The following is a 17,453-nucleotide window of genomic DNA, read 5'->3' on the forward strand; positions in this document are numbered from 1 at the left end:
CTGCCGACTCTCAGTTTCTGCTTAGAAAAACATTTACATTTCTACCTCTTTAGAGGCCAGCATGGCCGTGGAGCCATGACTCAGTGTAAATAGAGAGAGAGGCATCATCCTGGGGCTGCAGGCAGCTGGAGACCCACTGCCAGAGCAGCAGCTCCTCCTCTTTGCTGCAGCAGGCTGCCGGTGTCGAAGTGCAGCGGTGGCCCTTTGCGTCCTTCCTGTTCCCTCTCTGTGTGCATTGCTTTGTTCACTAAAAACAGCCCCGCTCACCTGCCAAACCTCATCTTGTCCCCCAATAACATCGTTACAATAGCTGCTCACCCCCCCTGTGGTCACCCAACCCCAACGTGAAACTGGAAATGCTGGTAGGGAGCCACCTTCCTCCCATCAGGAGCAAAGAACGGAGTCGGAGGGTCCTTGAGGAGATCTGCTCCTTTCTGATTACTGCTCGGTACCGCTTGCGGGCTCCTCCACCGGGCAGGTGAGGCAAGGGCCCCGGCCAGACCTCCCGTCCTCCCATCACCTCAGTCCCAGCCGGGAGGACACCCCGTGCCAGGCTGCTCCCGCCATGGGCTGTCCACGGAGGCTTCATGCTCAGGCATCTCCTTTCGCCAGCGAGGCTATAAATAAACCCTCCGACGGTCGCCGGAGAGAATTTGTGTTGCTCCAGATGTTGCCTGGCTTTGCCATAGCAACATCACAACAGGATGTAACATTCAGCCATAACAAGAACCGCTCCGTAAAGAACCAACTTTCAATCAAAACAAGAACAAAAAAAAAGACACACAAACTCACCGGCAGTCACAGGGCCCCCTCCAGCTGTTTCACGGTCCTGCCTCGTGGTGCCTCTCCAACGTGTAACCTCTCACGTGCAACTCTTGAGATGCAAACCTGCAAACAGCTACGGTGGGGAGATCTCCATCTTTGGGAAGCCAAGATGAGCAGGGAGCATCGTCTTGTGAATCAGCCATGGGAAGCGTGAATTAAATGAGCTAGCAGCAAACATCTGACCCCAAAATGGCGTTGGCTAAGGGACAGACTCTGTCCCAAGGACCTCAAAAGCACGCTACAGCGAGAAAGCTGTTGTCTCCCCAAACTGGAGCTCTGGCGTGCGGGAGCCTCTGGGGCTCCCAGCGCAGCACAAGCTTTCCAGCTCTGCGGTGGCTCAGCGCTGGAGAGTTAACCCCAGGGTGTAAAAGTTGTATCTACATACACACACTCGCTCCCACTGTTTTCCTTCGTGTGTCAGCATGTAAGCATGTCTGGGCAACTCTCGGAAGGCCTTGACACAAAGCCAAGCGCTCTGTGCCGGGGCGACTCAGCCCAGGGTCTCTGTCCTTGATCAGGGAGGTGTCAGACGCCGGTTCCAGCTCCTGATGCTGCAGCTCCCGCAGCGGGTACCTGCCCGCGCAGCAGCAGACCGGCTCAGCACCCTGCTCCTGCTTCCGTGGGGGAAGAGCCATGCTTCCACCGGAGACGTGCTCGGTTGTAAGGGGAAGACCAAAACCCTCACAAACCCATCCCAGGGAGCCCAGGGCTCCATCCTCCATCATTTACAGATTATTTTCCCAGCGCGAGTCCCTGCAAAGCTGTGCCTGCAGGCCAGAAACGTGCCAGCGACACGAAGCGGCATCAGCCAGCACGTGCCACGTACGGCTCCAGGGTGACACTCAGCTGCGAGGCGACAGGCAGACGTTCCCCAGCCCCTTGCTCTCACACAGCGCATCGCTGCACCCGTATCGTTCCAGAATCAAACCTGGCCTCTGCTAAGGCTGCGGTAGGACTTAAGTCACTTAATTCACCCCGATGCGTTTGTGGCCTGAGCTCTGTGCATGTGAGGATTTGGCAAATGAGCATCACGAAGTTAGCTGGGGCTAAGTTACCCCCGTGCCAGCCTAAAGAGTTTGCAACCAGCCCCCAGCGAGCTGCCCACTGGCCCCAGCCTAAAGGCATCGCCCCGACACTCAGTGGGGTTGGAAAATCCTGCCGGGGCTGGAAAATCCTGCCGGGGCCTCATCCAGAGCCCCCAGGGACCCCAGCAGCCGGTTCCTGCCCAGGTCCGGCTGGCCGCACCCGGCAAGGGGGCTGCAGCTCCTCGGGGGGGCTGGGCTGAGTGCCGGGGCAGGGAGGGCAGGCAGTAAATCACGCTTTGCTGCGCTCGACTGATGGGTGACAGTCAGCTGCCAACTCCAAGCCAAATCAACCCAAAAGAACCCTAAAAAGCAAATATTTCTGGTGGGGGTTAACGACTCTTTGAGGCAATTAGCAAGTGTGCCAAAGCTGGAGAGCATCCCCAGCCTGCGCTTTGCTACCCTGCCAAGGTAAACACTGACATGTTGCTCCCTGAAGCAGCTTTGAGAGCAAAAACAATCCCAGGCAGTAACAAGACTCCTCGCAGGCACACGAGACAGATGCTCGCTGTTTGCCTTTAAAGGCAAAATTTGGTGAATGCCCGGGAAGGGCCGGTCCCACCTCGGGTGGATCGTGGGGCAGCAGCAGGATCAGCTCAGAGCAGAGAAGCTGCATCCCAGGGTTTAGCTCCTCGGCTTTCATGCTGGGGATTTGCTTTTCGGAGGACACTGTAGCACAGGTCTGTGGGAATTAAAAAGCCCACATCGCTGCGGTAGCACCAAGCCCCTCTCCAAATAAGTACTTTTCCGTGCGCCGCGCAGGGAGGGCTCAGCACGGTGCAGGCGTTGCTTTCACATGCAGGACGGCTCCGCTGCCAACACCCGCTCGGTGCCGGGGAACGCGCACCGCAACGCGAGCCGCTTCTCCTTAAACCCAGCCTGGGGTCTCTGAAAAGAGGCTGGGCAGAGAATTACAAATTTCAGTTCTACTCCTGCCTCCACGAATTAAGCATATTTCTATTTTGTTCCCTTCTCCCCTTAAAAAAACGGCAAGTGAGCCCACGCCGCGGCTCGGGTGGCTCTGCAGCGCTCACCGTCCCAGCAGGGCAGCTGAAACACGTCCAGCGCTGCACGGACACGACCGAGAGGGACAAAGGCATCTCCCGACCCGGCCTTCAGGGGCGGCAGAAAACAGCCAGGACCCCAAAAAAGGGGAGCGCAGCCAGGACAGCCGGGAAGAGATAACACGGGGCAGGGGACCGCGAGAGCCGGGCTGCTGCTCCCATGGTACGCGCCCGTCGCCTCCTTTTCTTTCCTCTCCCTCCCGCCGCCGTGGGGCCTGTTCCCCACGGCCGGGCTGATCCTTCCCCACCTCCAAAAACGCTGCAAAGCTCAGTTGTAAAAGGAAAACAAAAAAGTTTATTTTTCTCACAAGAAGCACATAAAATATACAGTACATTTTTACAAACAAAAGTAAAAAAAAGTGCATTATGCATCCCCTACCGCGAACGTACAGTACAAAAGATACTGCATATTTAAATATAAAACCAGAATTAAGAAATACCATGAAATAAAAGGAACATTGTTATCATAGAGTACAGCAATGCACTGGAACAGCTACACGTTACTCACCCACCCCTCCTCTCCGGGTCTGTGGTCAGGGTCTAACCAGGACGGTCTCCACCTCCCGGGTCGGGAGCTGGCTCCCCGGCAGAGAGCAGGCGATGCCTGCAAGGGGGACGGCGGGACGGGACCCAGCCAACCACCACCGTAATGGAAAGGACAACCAGGAGGACGGCTATTGCTATCACACAGACCGACAAAGCCTGGACTGGAAATAAGGTGCCAGTTTTGTGCATTTCGGGGTTTTCTGGCAGAATGGGACTGGGTGTGGATTCCCACCCAGCAATCCGCTGAGCAAAGCGCGGCCGTCGATGGGACGTCTCCCCGGACACCCCCCCCCATCCGCGTTTCTGCGGCAATGCATAGATAAATGGGGGCACCGGGACCTGCAGCCGGCACGGCCGCGTCTCGACGCAGCCCTTTGGTTTCACCATAGAGAGAGCAGAGGGGAAGTGGTTAGCGGTGCTGAGCTCAGCGGGGCCGGGAGGTCGATATGCAGAAGTAGTAACGGTCTCACTGCCACCGAAAACACCAAAAAAAAAAAAAAGAGAACAAGAGAACAGCAAACAGCAGAGTTTAACAGCTCAGCATAAATACACAGTATTTGTAAACTATTATTAAGGCACTCAATTGTAAAAGAACAATTACAATACGTGGGAGAGGACAAACACATCTACCTTCTCATGCAACAAATCTAATGAAGTTTGCAAGCATCGTAGGTTTGGCTACAAAAACCTTCAAAATGGCACAGTAGTGCTTCTAGCGCACGTTGGCTTTGAGACCGACTCCCACTAAACCGTGCCTCTATCCCGACAGCGTCGCGACGACGCAGCGACGGAGCCCCAAGCCCAACGAGCGGAGCGGTGGGGTTGGTCCAGCGAGAGCTGAGTCCGAGGGACAGGCAGGGGGAAGGCGGTCAGCGCTGAGCTATGCCCCGGGAAAGCAGTGGTTCGTGCACAGCAGAACTTGGCAGGCACTCAAGAAAACAGGAAGGAAATAGATACGTTCGCTTGCATCAGTTAACGGAATTTTTCTGAATTTATTCAAATTCGACCCCCCCCCCCCCCCCTTCTCCCCTTGGCCGGGCAGCAATGGGAAGCATCTGCAGCGCTGAGAAAGGTGCCGGTGTAACACATAGCAGAGAAAAATAACCATGCAAACAGCCCTTGCAAGCCGAGGCTGACGATCAAACTGCTGGGATCAAACCTGAGCGCAGCGCTGCGAGGCAGAGGTTCGCCGGGCAGGAGGCACAAAGGCCCTCGCAGGCGGCTGCTCCGAGCCCCGCGGGCATCAAACGGCCCTGGGGCCTCCCGTGTGCCCCCACCGCCTGCTCCTTTTCACAAATCAGAATCTGGGTGTAAACAAGGAGAGTAAAGATGATACAAAGCTAGGAAATTTATTGCAGGTCTGGACTTGCACACGCGCCCATGGTACGCCGCCATCGGGTAGAGGGTATTTCAGTCCTACTCTGAAGACGACCCAGTGTTTTCTCAGCACTAAAAAGAAAAAGCTTGTGCACATTTGCCAGGGTCCCCTCGCGCAGCAGCTTTTGCTTCAAACCAGCTTTCATGGGTGAAACAGGAAGCGTGCCTTAAGCTAAAAATGTACATCAAATTTAAGACTCTTTAAGGAGGGACGTTTATTTACTGATTGCCAGTCCCTACAGTTCCTCACGCTGTTAATATAAAAATGTGGGGTCTTATGCTTAAGGAAAAAAAGGTAACCTCTGGGCATTTCGGACAGTGAACGACGTGGCTCCCTCTCTCAAGGCAGTGGATTTTTGATGACTACAGACTCTGAGAACGATTGCTTGCAGCTCTGCTCTCCCCCTCACCTCAGGAAGGGGATTTTTTAAGAATGGCTTTTGATGGAGATCTCGCACTCACAGCCTGGCCGCTAAACGAGCAAATCCATCCGTGTGCTATCACTGACACCCAAGGTCCATTTTGACCCCCAAGCCTGCTTCAAAATATCACACCGGAGGCACAAGCAGCCAGCACAGCTTCAGATGGGACTCGGAGAGCACCAAGGTTTGGAGCACGTCCCCTACACGCTTCTCAAGCTCTTCCCTCCTGACTTGGCCAACGCATCTCGCACAGAGCAGTTCTCGACCTGGCTGGCTGCCCAAAATATTCTAAGAAAATGTGCATTTCATAGAGCATTGGTGAACTGCTGTGTTTCAAGCATCTCCCACAGCAGGGCAGCAAGGAGAGGAGTGCATGGTGACACCGGTCCGAGACCGGTCGCCGAGAGCCGGCCTCTGGCACGGGAAGGGATGCGCTTCCTCGGCTACGACTGCTGCAGAGCATGCAGCACCATGGGCTCGCCGAGGGAGAGCACGGGCAGCCCCGCTGTCACCCCTGCAGGTCATGTCAGCTTTCCTCTGAAAGGAGATCTCACCCGCACCTTCAATATCCCTCTCTTTCTTTGGAGCAAGCCCGTATTTCTGTTTGACTGCTCGCCCCAGAGGATGCACCCTCCCGAGAGCAGGATTTACGCCTCTGTCACCCCTGGCAGGAGGCTGGTGCAGCCCTGCAAGAGCTGGGACACGTACGCCCTGGCTCCCCACGCCGGGGCCACCCAGCCTCCTGACTCCCAGCATAAATAACCCCTTGGACTTCATCAACAGCTTCCCAGGCTGCTGGCAAACCAAGGACGCTCAGGAACCGTTCTACCAAAACGAACGGCAATAATCAGAAAAGACACACGTTCACCTATTGCCTACTGGGATTTCGAATGCGTGGGACACCAGGAGAGCCGTCCCTCCTCGGCCATCTCGCCGCCCTGGCGTGCCACCAACAGCCCGATGAAGAAGGGTCCCCAAGACAGGATCCACGACACTGACACAGCAATACACAAAGCTTCACTAGGGTCCACGGTCACTTACTGGCCAGGCTCGTCATTAGTACTGGGACACTACAAACCACGACGACAGCAAAAACAGCCAAAGAACAAGACGCCTCTCCACGGGAGCATAAGCCTGCGACAACGACACAGCCTGGGTGTCACTCCAGCACCAACATGAGACTACGACAATTCACCCGGTCACGCAGCGAAGACGGACTAACACCAGCAAGTCACACAGTCAACACGAACACAGCTCGATACTCCTTCACTTCACAGCTAAGTCACTCGGTGCGGTAAAGCCTCTGTCTCCATACTCCTCCAGGCCCTTTACAGTTAACGTTAAGGGAATACCTTCAAACAACACTAAGTATTGTGGGAAAAGCCTTTTTTTAAAAAAAAAACAAACAACAAACCAAGACTAAAAGTCAGCAAGAACAGAGGTAGTGTTCATGTCACCATTTTAAGGATTTTTCCACAAGTGCCCTGTTTTAACTGGAGACTTGTGTTTGTTCTGTAAAAAAAAAAAGTCATGACTAATTATTTTGTTGAGTCTGAAACAGAATATTTCAGCATTTTATATATATAGATAGATAGATAAATAGACACAAATATCTATCTATATATACACACACACAGAAACACATTATTATACTTGGCAAACAGTACTAGAAATAGCATCCTGCAGGACAACAGGCAATTCACACACACAGTCCTCTTCTAAGCCATGCAATACATTTTATTTTCCCTTGTGCCATTCATCATGACCCATTATGTTTTTTTTCTCCCCACTTAGAGTACAAGGAGGGGAAGAAGAGGTGGCATCAGATGAACTACTGCAAGTCAGATGACAAAACTGCATCGGTGCAATGAATAAATGCCATAAAACCCCCCAAATCCACCCCCTCCTCCCCCCGCAGAAGGCATCAACTTTTGCCCATCCAAAGTGTGTTCTTCAAGTTTCCAACCGCTGGCTTCGCTGCCAGTTTGGAGGTGACGTCTGCACTCCTCAGCGTGGATTGTGGCTCACAGAGCACGGAAGACTCGCTTGAAACGGCCTCTTTGGAGTCTGTTATGGTTGACACATCTATGTCACTCGATAAGTCCTCAGAGGACAAGTTAAGACATCCTAGCTTGGCAAGAGAATTGGACCTTTTCAGAGGAGAAGACACAGTCAAGCCAGCCAGACGCAGCCTGGTCTCAATTTCCTGAGTTCGCTGCTTCACCAGGCCGGGCTTGCCCCGCACGCTGTGGATGCTGTCGCTGCTGGAGCTGCGCGTCAGGTTGGAGCTCCGGGAGGAGGAGGGAGTGTAGCAGATGGTCTTCAAGAAGTCCTTGGTGAAACTGCTCGTGTGCTCCAACCGACACACGACAGGCGTGGAGGTTTTCTGAGAGATCCCCTCCAAGACGTGTTTCACCTCTAACTTCTCCACATCGTTTTCTGCATCTTCGGGTATCAACGGGGCTGGTCCCAGGAGAGGTACAAGGCCGTGATGTGAAATCAAACCCTCACCTTCCTCCGCAATGCCGGAGTCGACTCTGCTCAGGGGGCTCTCTCTGAGCAGCGACGAGGCATCCGAGGGCAGGCTTTTCAACCGCTCCAGCTCTTTGGTGTGTTTCCTAACCAAGCCTGCTTTCTGCAGCTGAATAAGAGACTCCTGATGCTGCATCAAGTAACTGTTTGCACTCGGCTTTTCCAAGTCTTTGCTGAACAACAAGTACTTCAGATCCTTGGTAGGTTTGCTATCTTTTCTGGCTAGAGACTCTTCTTTTACCACTTCTGCGTTAAGGAGGCTCTTGTCACAGTGTGAGTTTCTCCTGGGCCGCAGAGTTTTGACCGGAGTTTTTGGTGCATCTTTTCCTTTCTCCAAAATGCTGCAGTGTTGATCGAGCGATTTGCAAGTGCCAGCCTCCAAAGTACCAGTTCCTGCTGACAGAGGAAGCGGAGCCTCATTATTTTTAGTTCTGATTGCTTCCTCCGAGTGCACCTTGCTGGGCAGGTGGTCCGCCAAGTTGGAATTGATGTGGGAGAGGAGGGCTGGCTGCGTGCAGATGGTGGTGCTGCGACGCGCAGTGCTGGGGTTCAACTTTTCGCACTGCTCCCCAAAGGAGTCAGGAGACAAACTGGCCGAGGAATACATGCAGTCAGTGCAAGACTGATAGGAAGGCTTGACCTTACTGAGGATCCCAAATACGGCATCATGCTGCAAAAAGAAAACAGGTACAGATAAACATGCACAGAACAAGACATCAGCAATAAGCAGAGCGAGAGACACAGACCACAAGATATATTTACAGCCACGCGGATTTGAATCGAAGCCCCTTTCCACTTCTCTTAAGGCCCTGCAGCAGGAACAAAAGCCACATACTTTCTCAGCAGACAGTATCTTCAATGGAAGAATACCTACCGTTTCAAGTGATGGTCATGCAAGCGAGTTGCCCAAAGCAGTTTATAGGGCACTCACATGTGTGCGCTCTCTCTCTGGCATCTAAATCCATAGCTTGGGCAAGCAAAGCCATGTTCAGAAGCACTTCGAAAAGGAAGAAGCTCATCATGGAATGAAAGGCTTTATCCAAGTCAAATGAAACTGTGCTATGAAGATGAGAAGAGCAGTTTCACTTGCAGTAAAGTCAGCCATGCTAATCACCTACATTTCAACTCCATACGCACCTCAAAATCCTCTGGGCAACTCCTTTTGCTGTTGTTGTTATTCAAGTTCTCTCTATTAAGCCTGCTCTCCTCCTTGTGCATGGACAAACGCCGCTTCCACTTCTCCATTGGATTTTCCTCCCTGACACCGTCCTCCCCTGGGTCCCCGGGGCCCAGCACTATCCTTCCCTTCCTGGGGCTGAAGTCCAGTTTCTTCTTCACCTCCTTCTCGCTGAAACTGCTCAGCTCTGCCAGCGGCTCCGCTGTCTCCAGGGCTTTCGCTGTTTCCAGCAGCCTCCCCTCCAAGGGCGCGGATGGAGGCTGTCCCACCAGCGAGGCAGTGCGCTCCACAAGCACATCTCGCTCCAGCTCCTCCACGTGGAAAAAGCCCTCCCTGTCACTGGGGATCTTGTTCTCCAGCAGCGTGTCCGAGAGGCGACGGAAGCAGTAATTAAACCCCACAGACACATCTGTGCCGGCGCGGTTGTCCAGGTACGCTGACTGCGAAGGCGTGTCCAGGTCAGCCAGGCGATTTTCTAGGTCGATGTCTAAGCTCTCGAGTAAGAAGTCGCCTGACCCCGTGGTGCCATCTGTGTTCTGGGGTAGGTTGCTCTCTGCCTGTTGCTTCCACAGCTTATTGTGGCGCTGCTTGCTGAGGGAAAGGACAAAGACACAAGTGACTACTGTTGAACTGTAGGATGCTCGGTTCCAGGAACGTCCCTCCCTCTCCACAACCTGGAAGCGAAAGGCTGACCGCTGGGTCCAACCCTGCGGTCCCACTTGGACAAAACCATCTCTAGCGTCAGGATTTTGTCCCTGCTGCCTGCCCGCTCCAGAGTCTCTGTGGCCCAGCAGACTCACAGCAGTGCCCCGCACTGCACCCACGATGGGAACAGCCCTGGGGAGGAGCCCCTCAGGGCAGAGGGGCACAGAGCCCTCTGTCAGAGCAAAACACTCTGAACCAACATCTCTGCACGTCTCATGGCACAGCTCCTGCTCAACCAGAGTGAAAATTTTTCCTCCTCTTCCCCCAGTAGAGCAGAGGCCAAGCGGAGCATGCAGAAACCCTTATTAGATGCCACAACACTTGCAATGACAAAGACTTGTGATTGGCATGGTCACCCAGAACTGAAAATGATTTGCCTCCAACACTGCCTGAGCTCAGTTCTGCCTCATAAAACACGAACAATGTTTCGCTGAACAGTACTGGCTGCTGAGAAATACAAACATGCTTCCCAAATGCAGAGAAACCCTCGCTGAATTAAACCAGAGCAGATTGCCCTAGAAGACAGCTAATTTCCATTCAGGGAGGCCTGGCATGGAAAAGGTTTAGAAAAAACACAATTAGCCCAGGCTTCTGCATCTGCCCTTCTGAAAAAGGACCCTTCAGACGACAGCACCACGCACACTCTGACAGCACCTTTGAGCACGACACGTGTGCGTGCAAGACGTCAGCAGAAGAACCTGTTGCCTGAAACTCCATGGAGATCGATTAATGTTTCGTGACACAAAAACACGAGAGGTTGCCTACAATGAGCTCCTTTATTTCATGCAGGTCACCTTTCCGCTCATCCTGTCACCTTACCTCGCATCTAAAATGCCTTCATATTCCAAAAGCTGTCTCATGAAGCCTGCATTCGGTCTTGCAATGCTGCGTTTTTGCTTCACATAATTATAGGCCTTTTCCAGTGACCAGCCAAACTCCTTCATTGCATAAGCTATAACAGTAGATGCTGACCGGCTCACACCCATTTTGCAGTGCACCAGGCACTTGGAATGATTCTTTCTGCAGAAGGACAAACAGGAAAATATGTCTTATCTTTCTGGTTATGGTATCTGTCGTTACCATTTTACACAGTGGAGGGACAGTACTTTGTCCTCCTGACCACCCTAACACCACGGCTCAGTAAGTGAGAAATGTTTTGGACTCAGTGGGCCATGAGAAGAATCTCTCTCCAGAAAAGTCAGGAGTTAGAGAAGGGCAACTTCAATCATGCTGCCATTTCAGAGACCACCATGAAGCCTCCTGCCTGCCCGAGTCTTTGGATAGAGGGATAAGCAGGAACAACCTGAGTGTAAGAGCCCAGCAGAGTTTGATGGGCTCTGTCACCGCCTCTTGTCTGCAGAGACAGCTGGGGCTCGTGCAACACAGACACGTGTTGGAGTATTTCCAGGACTTCTTGAGAAGAGGAAATGTCCTCATTTCCTTTTGGAAGCAAAACAAAATAATAATAATAATAAAAAACATCATAGGCTAGGAACAGGTTAATGCCAGTACAGGAAGAGATGTGGTACGGGGAAGTTCCAGGGACACAGAAAACTTCTGGCAAAAGCAGTAATGCAAAAGCCCTGTTGCCTCCTTCAGTGGTGGTGTGGGTTCAGGGGGTCCCAGCTCCGTGCTGGATGAAACCCGTAGGGCACGGTGTCAGACCCCGTGGCTCGGATGTGCTCTCACACTAAGCTGTGTCTCCCAGTTCACTTACTTGGCCTTATTTATGAAGTGGTACGCCTCATTCCAGTGAGCCAGGAGGTCTGTTGTCTCCTCGTCATACACTCGGATATTGTGATATGCGAACAAACCGGGGAAAAAGTTATCAATTTCCCTGGTCACATTCAAAATGTAGTCAATGCTGTGGAGAACGAAAAGAAAAATAAAGTTCAAGTGCCATGGTCATGAAAGGGAACTGACATACCTTGTGAAGTCCATGAAATCTGACACAACATGAACTGTAAGATTTTTATCCACAGCCCTAATCCCGAACCCCCGGGATGCCCAGTGCCACAGGTCACGCACGTGAGGTGTGGGGCCTGCCCATTCACCCATCTCTCACCACCGGCACATCCCGTTCAAAGCAACAAAAGACCTCGGGCACAGAAGGAAGTTTATTTTATCCCATCTGCTGAGGCTTTGTAACCTAATCAGAAACTCCTCACTGTGTGCCACACACAGCTCCTGGGATGCTGAAAGAAGAAAAGCGCATCAGCTGCAAGTGATTCGTTTGGGCAAGAGCTGGGAACACACCCCGGGAATCGCAATTTTCAACTGCAGGCTTTAGCTGCAAAATCATCCTTTTCTCTTCTTTCTGACCAAAAATATGAAATGAAAGTCACATGGTATCTCTTGATTCCTGCCAAATATTACAGCAGGGATTACAATGTACTCGGGCAGAACGAATGCCCATATTGATTTATTGCCTCCTATCATTCAGACAAATCAAAGACACAGGATATTTGTTTCAGCATTTGTCCAGCTTTGACTTTTAGACATTGCATGTCAAGATGCCTTCCCCATAGATCAAAAGTATTAGCACACTGGTTGATTTACTTGTTCAAAGATGTTCAGACATCTGTTCTCAAGGACTCCAAATTAAACATTTTTAGTCATGCTGTTGAGCAATATTTTTCAGTTTCTCACATCAGGGTTGGTGTACGCCTTGGGCAAGCAACAAATATTTATATGCAAAATTCTCACTCGTCCAAAAAGCGTGAAAGTAAATGAAGCCAAGAAGTGGTGCGGTGATGAGAGCGTGGTGAAAGACAGCCCTGCAGCTGCCTGTCTGGGCAGGTGAGATGGAGATTGCTCATCCACAGGAAGTTCTGCTCCGTTTAGATAGAGTTTTTCCTAAGCTTAGCACTGGAATATTTGCTCTTCTGCAGCCTGCAGGAATTCACACCTGACACAACAACATGTATGGCCATTTCATGCTCGGCTGCTACACACTGGGGGGGTTCAGAGATCTTGAGGTACTTCACAAACAAGAAGGTTTTTTTTTATTTCCACTCTACACGTGAGTGATAGAAACGAGGTAGAAAAGATTTCTTGACCAAGGTCGTGCCGGTAAGTTACCCACATGGCTGGGAATGGGCCCAAACTCATCCCTACAGTCTACAAACGTAGAACAGCTCAAGAGACCTGAATGTAAGTGAAAGGCAAACAACGGGAGGTTCCAGAGTCTGCAGCTGGTGCCTGAAAGGCACAGTACTCACCCCGAGCCCTGCAGCTCCTCGAGGTTGGAGGCGTTCCACTCGGACCCCTGCAACAGCCACAAAACACACGTTTCAAAGGAGCCTAAGACCCTCCCTCTTTCCTAAGGTTCTGCAATCCCCCAGCCTCGCTGAAATATTGGTAACAGCCTCTGAAACAGCAGCATGGCATCACTGCAGCCAGCGCTACAGCTCAGCACAGAGATGCCCTGTCCTGAACAGGCAGGGACCTCCTGAAGGAGGGGACAAGGGCATTACGTCCTCACTTAAGGAGTTAGTTCTCGGCCAGCATGTCACAGAGCACATCCCAAATCACTGCCCCCGGCCACTCTGGGTTTTTAACCACAGAGATAAATAATGCAGGCGAAGAAAACGATGATGTGTGGCATGACTGGGATCACGGGTATATGAGAAGTGAGGCAAATCCTGAAAGTTATGGGCATGGTTACACCTTGAATCCCCCCCATACTTGCAAAACAAAGCTAAAAAGGGTTTAAAAAGCAGGTTTTGCCCTCAAGCATGAGCACTTCCCCTAAGTCTCTCCAGAAAAGAAAAAAAAAAAACAAACAAGCATAACAGGCACAAATGTGTTCATCTCAAGCAAGTCTTTGTTCCAGATGGCAGTGCCTGGTTTTGCTTGGAGTACCATCTAGTGGCAAAAGATCAGACGAAACACGCATCGCGCTCTGCTTTTGCACAAGCTGGAAGAGCACATCACCTTCAACCTTATTCCTCGCACAGTTCTGGCCATGCAAACAGAACTTCATAGGCTCAGTCGAGAAAAACAATACAACGACCCTAATCAAAGAGCACTGAGGCAGCATCCGCAGCTAGACCCTTTGTTTGTCGTAAAAGAAAATCTCCACTGCTAGAAACAGAAAATGAGCGTGCACAGAGAGAACTTGAGCTATGCCATGGTATGTCCTGAAGCAGGATCAACCTGCCAGGAAAGAACCATCAAATCAAGTCCCAGAAACAGGAACGCAGCTAGAAAAAAGGGCTTCTCTACTGCAGGCTTTTACAAGCAATAGGGGTCCTGGAGTAAAGTCTGCACAGAGGGCGGGATAGCGGGCTGTACCTCTTGCTCATACTGCACAAGTCAGCCTTGACACCAAATCCAGCTTCCCCCGAGTCCAGTGACTTGTCAGATCACTCCCACTGAGCCTCCTGCTATTCTGGAGCTCCTAACATAGCAGCTTACCAGATACAAATGATCAAAAATCAGAGATGGTTTGTCCATCTGACCCAGGATAAGCAGCATTTCATTGTCTATAAATTCCTTGAATTCCTTCAAGTTGCAATTCATGTGTTTCTCCAGCTCATTTCGTATCTGTGGAGAAGAAAACAAAGGATGCCACCTAGAATCATGTCTGTTCAACAGAACATTTGTTGGCACTCCTCTGCAAAACGCTTTTTCTGTCCTTCATTAAAAACAGCAAGAGGGATTTGACCTTTTGGAGACAACAAATCTCACTACGTGGCATCTCTCCAAGTATCCTAGGCCCCCAGATTTAAGATCTGTAAATAAAGCTTCAGGTAACATCCGAGTACAAAACCCACATTTTGGGGTGCCTGCTTCTTAAAAATAATTCGAGAGGTAAAAAACAAGACCTTGGAGAGAAGCTAACAAACAAACATGAAACCCATTACAAGCAAGGAGTGAATAATGGCAGCAGCGCTGGTGAAGAGAGATTTCCAGTACTCTCCCTTTTTAAAAGGCCGGGGCACAGACATACAGTCCTCTCACTGCACCTCAGCTGCAGGAAGGTGCGGTGCAAAGCAGCACAACTTTGTTTAACCCACTATGGAAAACGGTTGCAGCAAAATCGAAGCATCTCGACTGCACCACGAGTTAAGAACACGTACACAGACAGACGAGTTCTCAGCTTACGCCTACAACTTGTAACGCTGCTGTTACACAAGAGTGGATCTGAAGCCTTCAGCGCTAAGCTTTAGGAAGGAAAGCCCTGCATGTTAATAGCCTCCCTTGAAAGACAAACAAAAACCCAACCCCAAAAGAACTATTTCCATTTGCTCTGAGTATGTCTGCACTGCGGCTGGACGTATTTACACCAGCCTGTGGGATGGATCGAAACCAGCTTTAGCCTTGACTTGTGATTCTCCATCCATAAACTCCCTAGCAAAATGTTGTTTGCAAGCCTCTCTGACATTTGTTCAGGAACAAAGAAAATAAAACCCTAGAACGAAGCTGACAAGGAGAAAGGAAGGCATATACTTTGCTCTGCGCTGCCCATGAGCAAGCGAAGATCAGGACACTCATATAACAGCTGCGAGGCCTCAAGCCACCAACTGCAACTTTTGAGCGCTGCCTTTGCTTGCGTAATTCCCAGGGATACACTGAGGAATAAGCGGCTGCGATGCATTGCTTGGACATGCCTGCATGTGCTGCAACCAACTGTAATGCAGGCATCACCTCTGATGCCACTCTGTTGGCAGAGAACCAGGCCCTATGCACTTGAAAGTCACATACTTGTTACTAAGGTCTTGAAAAACGCACTCCGATGTTGGTAATACCCCGACTTCCCTGCTGGAGAAACAGATATAGCAAAGGCAAAGAGCAGAGCCTTCACGGAACAGTTGGAAATACACACTCAAAAGCCAGTGACACCGAGTCATATGGTGTCTCTTCATCAGTGCAGCCCTCTCCAGAAAAGGAATCTAGCAGGAAGAATAAGAGAACAGGAATTTTTATATTTACCTCCTTAGAAGTCACATTTTCCAGGTCTTTGCTCATCATGATGCTCCGGAGTTTGGCTTTAATGAGCCGTTCTGTTCGTTCCCTTTCAGTTGGCCTGAAAAGGAAAGGGAGAGGATGTCTCCAAGCTGGCAGTAAACATACGGCACAACTCACGCAGTACAGAGGAGTGGTGGCAAAGACTTGTTTTAAAAGCAATTTTCATGAGAATAATGGAAGAAAAACATTTGAAGACATTTACAAAAAGAAAGGAAACGAACCACCGGAGGAAGAAAAGGGAGAAGGGGAGATTTGTCTTGCGAGCCAAGCCAACTTTTTCTAATATAACTCAGAACTGACTTGTCAACAAACAGGGCTGGAGAGTCGGGGCGGGTGGACTCCAGGTCCTGCATTGCGTTCCACTCATTGATGCAGCTCTGGTCGGAGCTGATGCAGCTCTCGTAGTACGTGGCCCAGACCAAGGCCATCCCACCTGGGAAGTAGTTGTACCTTCTTGCAACTTCACAGGCTTTATGGAGGATCTGTAAAGCAGACCTGCAAGTTTGGAGAACAAATTTGTGCAGATGTGAGCAGCAGGAACAGACAGAGCAGGATCTGAGAGATTTTCACAGAGAAGAAAAGAAGATTTTCAGCACTGCTTGTTGCAGTTTGCTTTTTAAGAGCAGCAGATTTATTGTATCAGAGTTCAAAGAGGGCACAAACTGCACCTTGGAGGCCTTCTCAAGAGCCAGTCCAAGGCAGAGGCTGAAATCTTCTCCTGATTAACAGGCAAGTACAAAGCACAAGTCACTCTGGGATCTAATCATTAGCTAACTTGTAAAGCCAGACCAAAGAAAAATAAAGAACGTGGACAATTTTCAAACCACCTTCAGCAAGGAGTCAAATACATATTTACCAGCATTCTTGGCCCCTGACATGCTCCAGGGACAAGGCCCAGATTGGGTCATTTGTTTTTGCAAATTCTAGCATTACTTTTTCCTTCCTTCTCTCCTCATTTTTTTCTTTTCTTTTTTTAAGGCTCTGCTCCGAAGATGTCATTGTACCGAATGCATTAACCACATCTAAGGTTGCCAACAGGAGGGGCCGAGTTAAAAATTGACAGGAACAAGAGCTTCATTTGCTTCTGTACCAAATCATCCCTAGCACGACATCCTTCTCTACATCTGTATCTTTTCCCTATCAGATGCCGCAAAGACAGGGATCTCTCGAGGCTCCAACAGGAGCCAGCAAACTGACCAGGCCAAAAAAGATGCATTTGTTCTCTGCGGGGCTGAGTCGCAGCCTCTTCGAGGAGGAATTTGCTGGCACAGCTGCTGCTGATTCAGCCACCTCTGCTTCAGTGTTTTGGAATCCCTGCACATGGGAGGGGTGACAGGAGCTGAAAGGTGAACAGGCACCCGGGGCGGCACGGCAAGTTTCCGCGCGGCAGGAACCCCAGCCTGGCCCCAGGAATGAGGCAGAAGACGGGGAACGCCATCAGATTGGCAATGGGTCCCGAGACTCCTCCTTCAGCCAGTTAGAAAAATATGCAGAAAGAAGAAAGACTGGGTTTGCAGCCTGATGAATTCAAGTTGGTCTTTCATATTTATTCATCTCACTAGTGCCGTTTCCCTTATACTGAAGAGCACATAGCTGCTCTGAACAGAAGCAGAAGATCCTGTTTTCGGATCAGGATTCTCACAGTCCCTTTATAGTACTGCTACCTGCTGACACAGGGAAGCAGCATCTCTGCTGCAGCTCACTAAATACCAATTATGGAGAATGCTGAAATGCAGTTTGTTTATTTGTT

General features: G+C 50.7%; 1 protein-coding gene across 7 annotated transcripts in view; it reads right to left on the bottom strand.

Annotated features, from left to right (window-relative positions):
• Positions 1-3,294: 3,294 nt before the first annotated feature.
• The window catches only part of SSH1 (slingshot protein phosphatase 1), a 40,772-nt gene continuing 26,613 nt past the window's right edge, over positions 3,295-17,453 (bottom strand). For 6 of the 7 annotated variants that reach the window (XM_082325321.1, XM_082325325.1, XM_082325322.1 and 3 more), the window contains 8 exons: positions 16,004-16,198; positions 15,668-15,761; positions 14,150-14,278; positions 12,952-12,998; positions 11,448-11,594; positions 10,550-10,750; positions 8,986-9,616; positions 3,295-8,518 (listed from right to left, as the gene is read on the bottom strand). In XM_082325321.1, coding sequence (XP_082181447.1) covers positions 7,241-8,518; positions 8,986-9,616; positions 10,550-10,750; positions 11,448-11,594; positions 12,952-12,998; positions 14,150-14,278; positions 15,668-15,761; positions 16,004-16,198 — 2,722 coding nt within the window. In that variant the 3' untranslated portion in view covers positions 3,295-7,240. The remainder of the gene's footprint in view (positions 8,519-8,985; positions 9,617-10,549; positions 10,751-11,447; positions 11,595-12,951; positions 12,999-14,149; positions 14,279-15,667; positions 15,762-16,003; positions 16,199-17,453) is intronic. The other variant, XM_082325326.1, reaches the window with a different exon arrangement.

The sequence above is a fragment of the Platalea leucorodia genome (assembly GCF_965183815.1).
Source record: "Platalea leucorodia genome assembly, chromosome: 12".
In the NCBI taxonomy this organism is placed as follows: Eukaryota; Metazoa; Chordata; class Aves; order Pelecaniformes; family Threskiornithidae; genus Platalea; species Platalea leucorodia.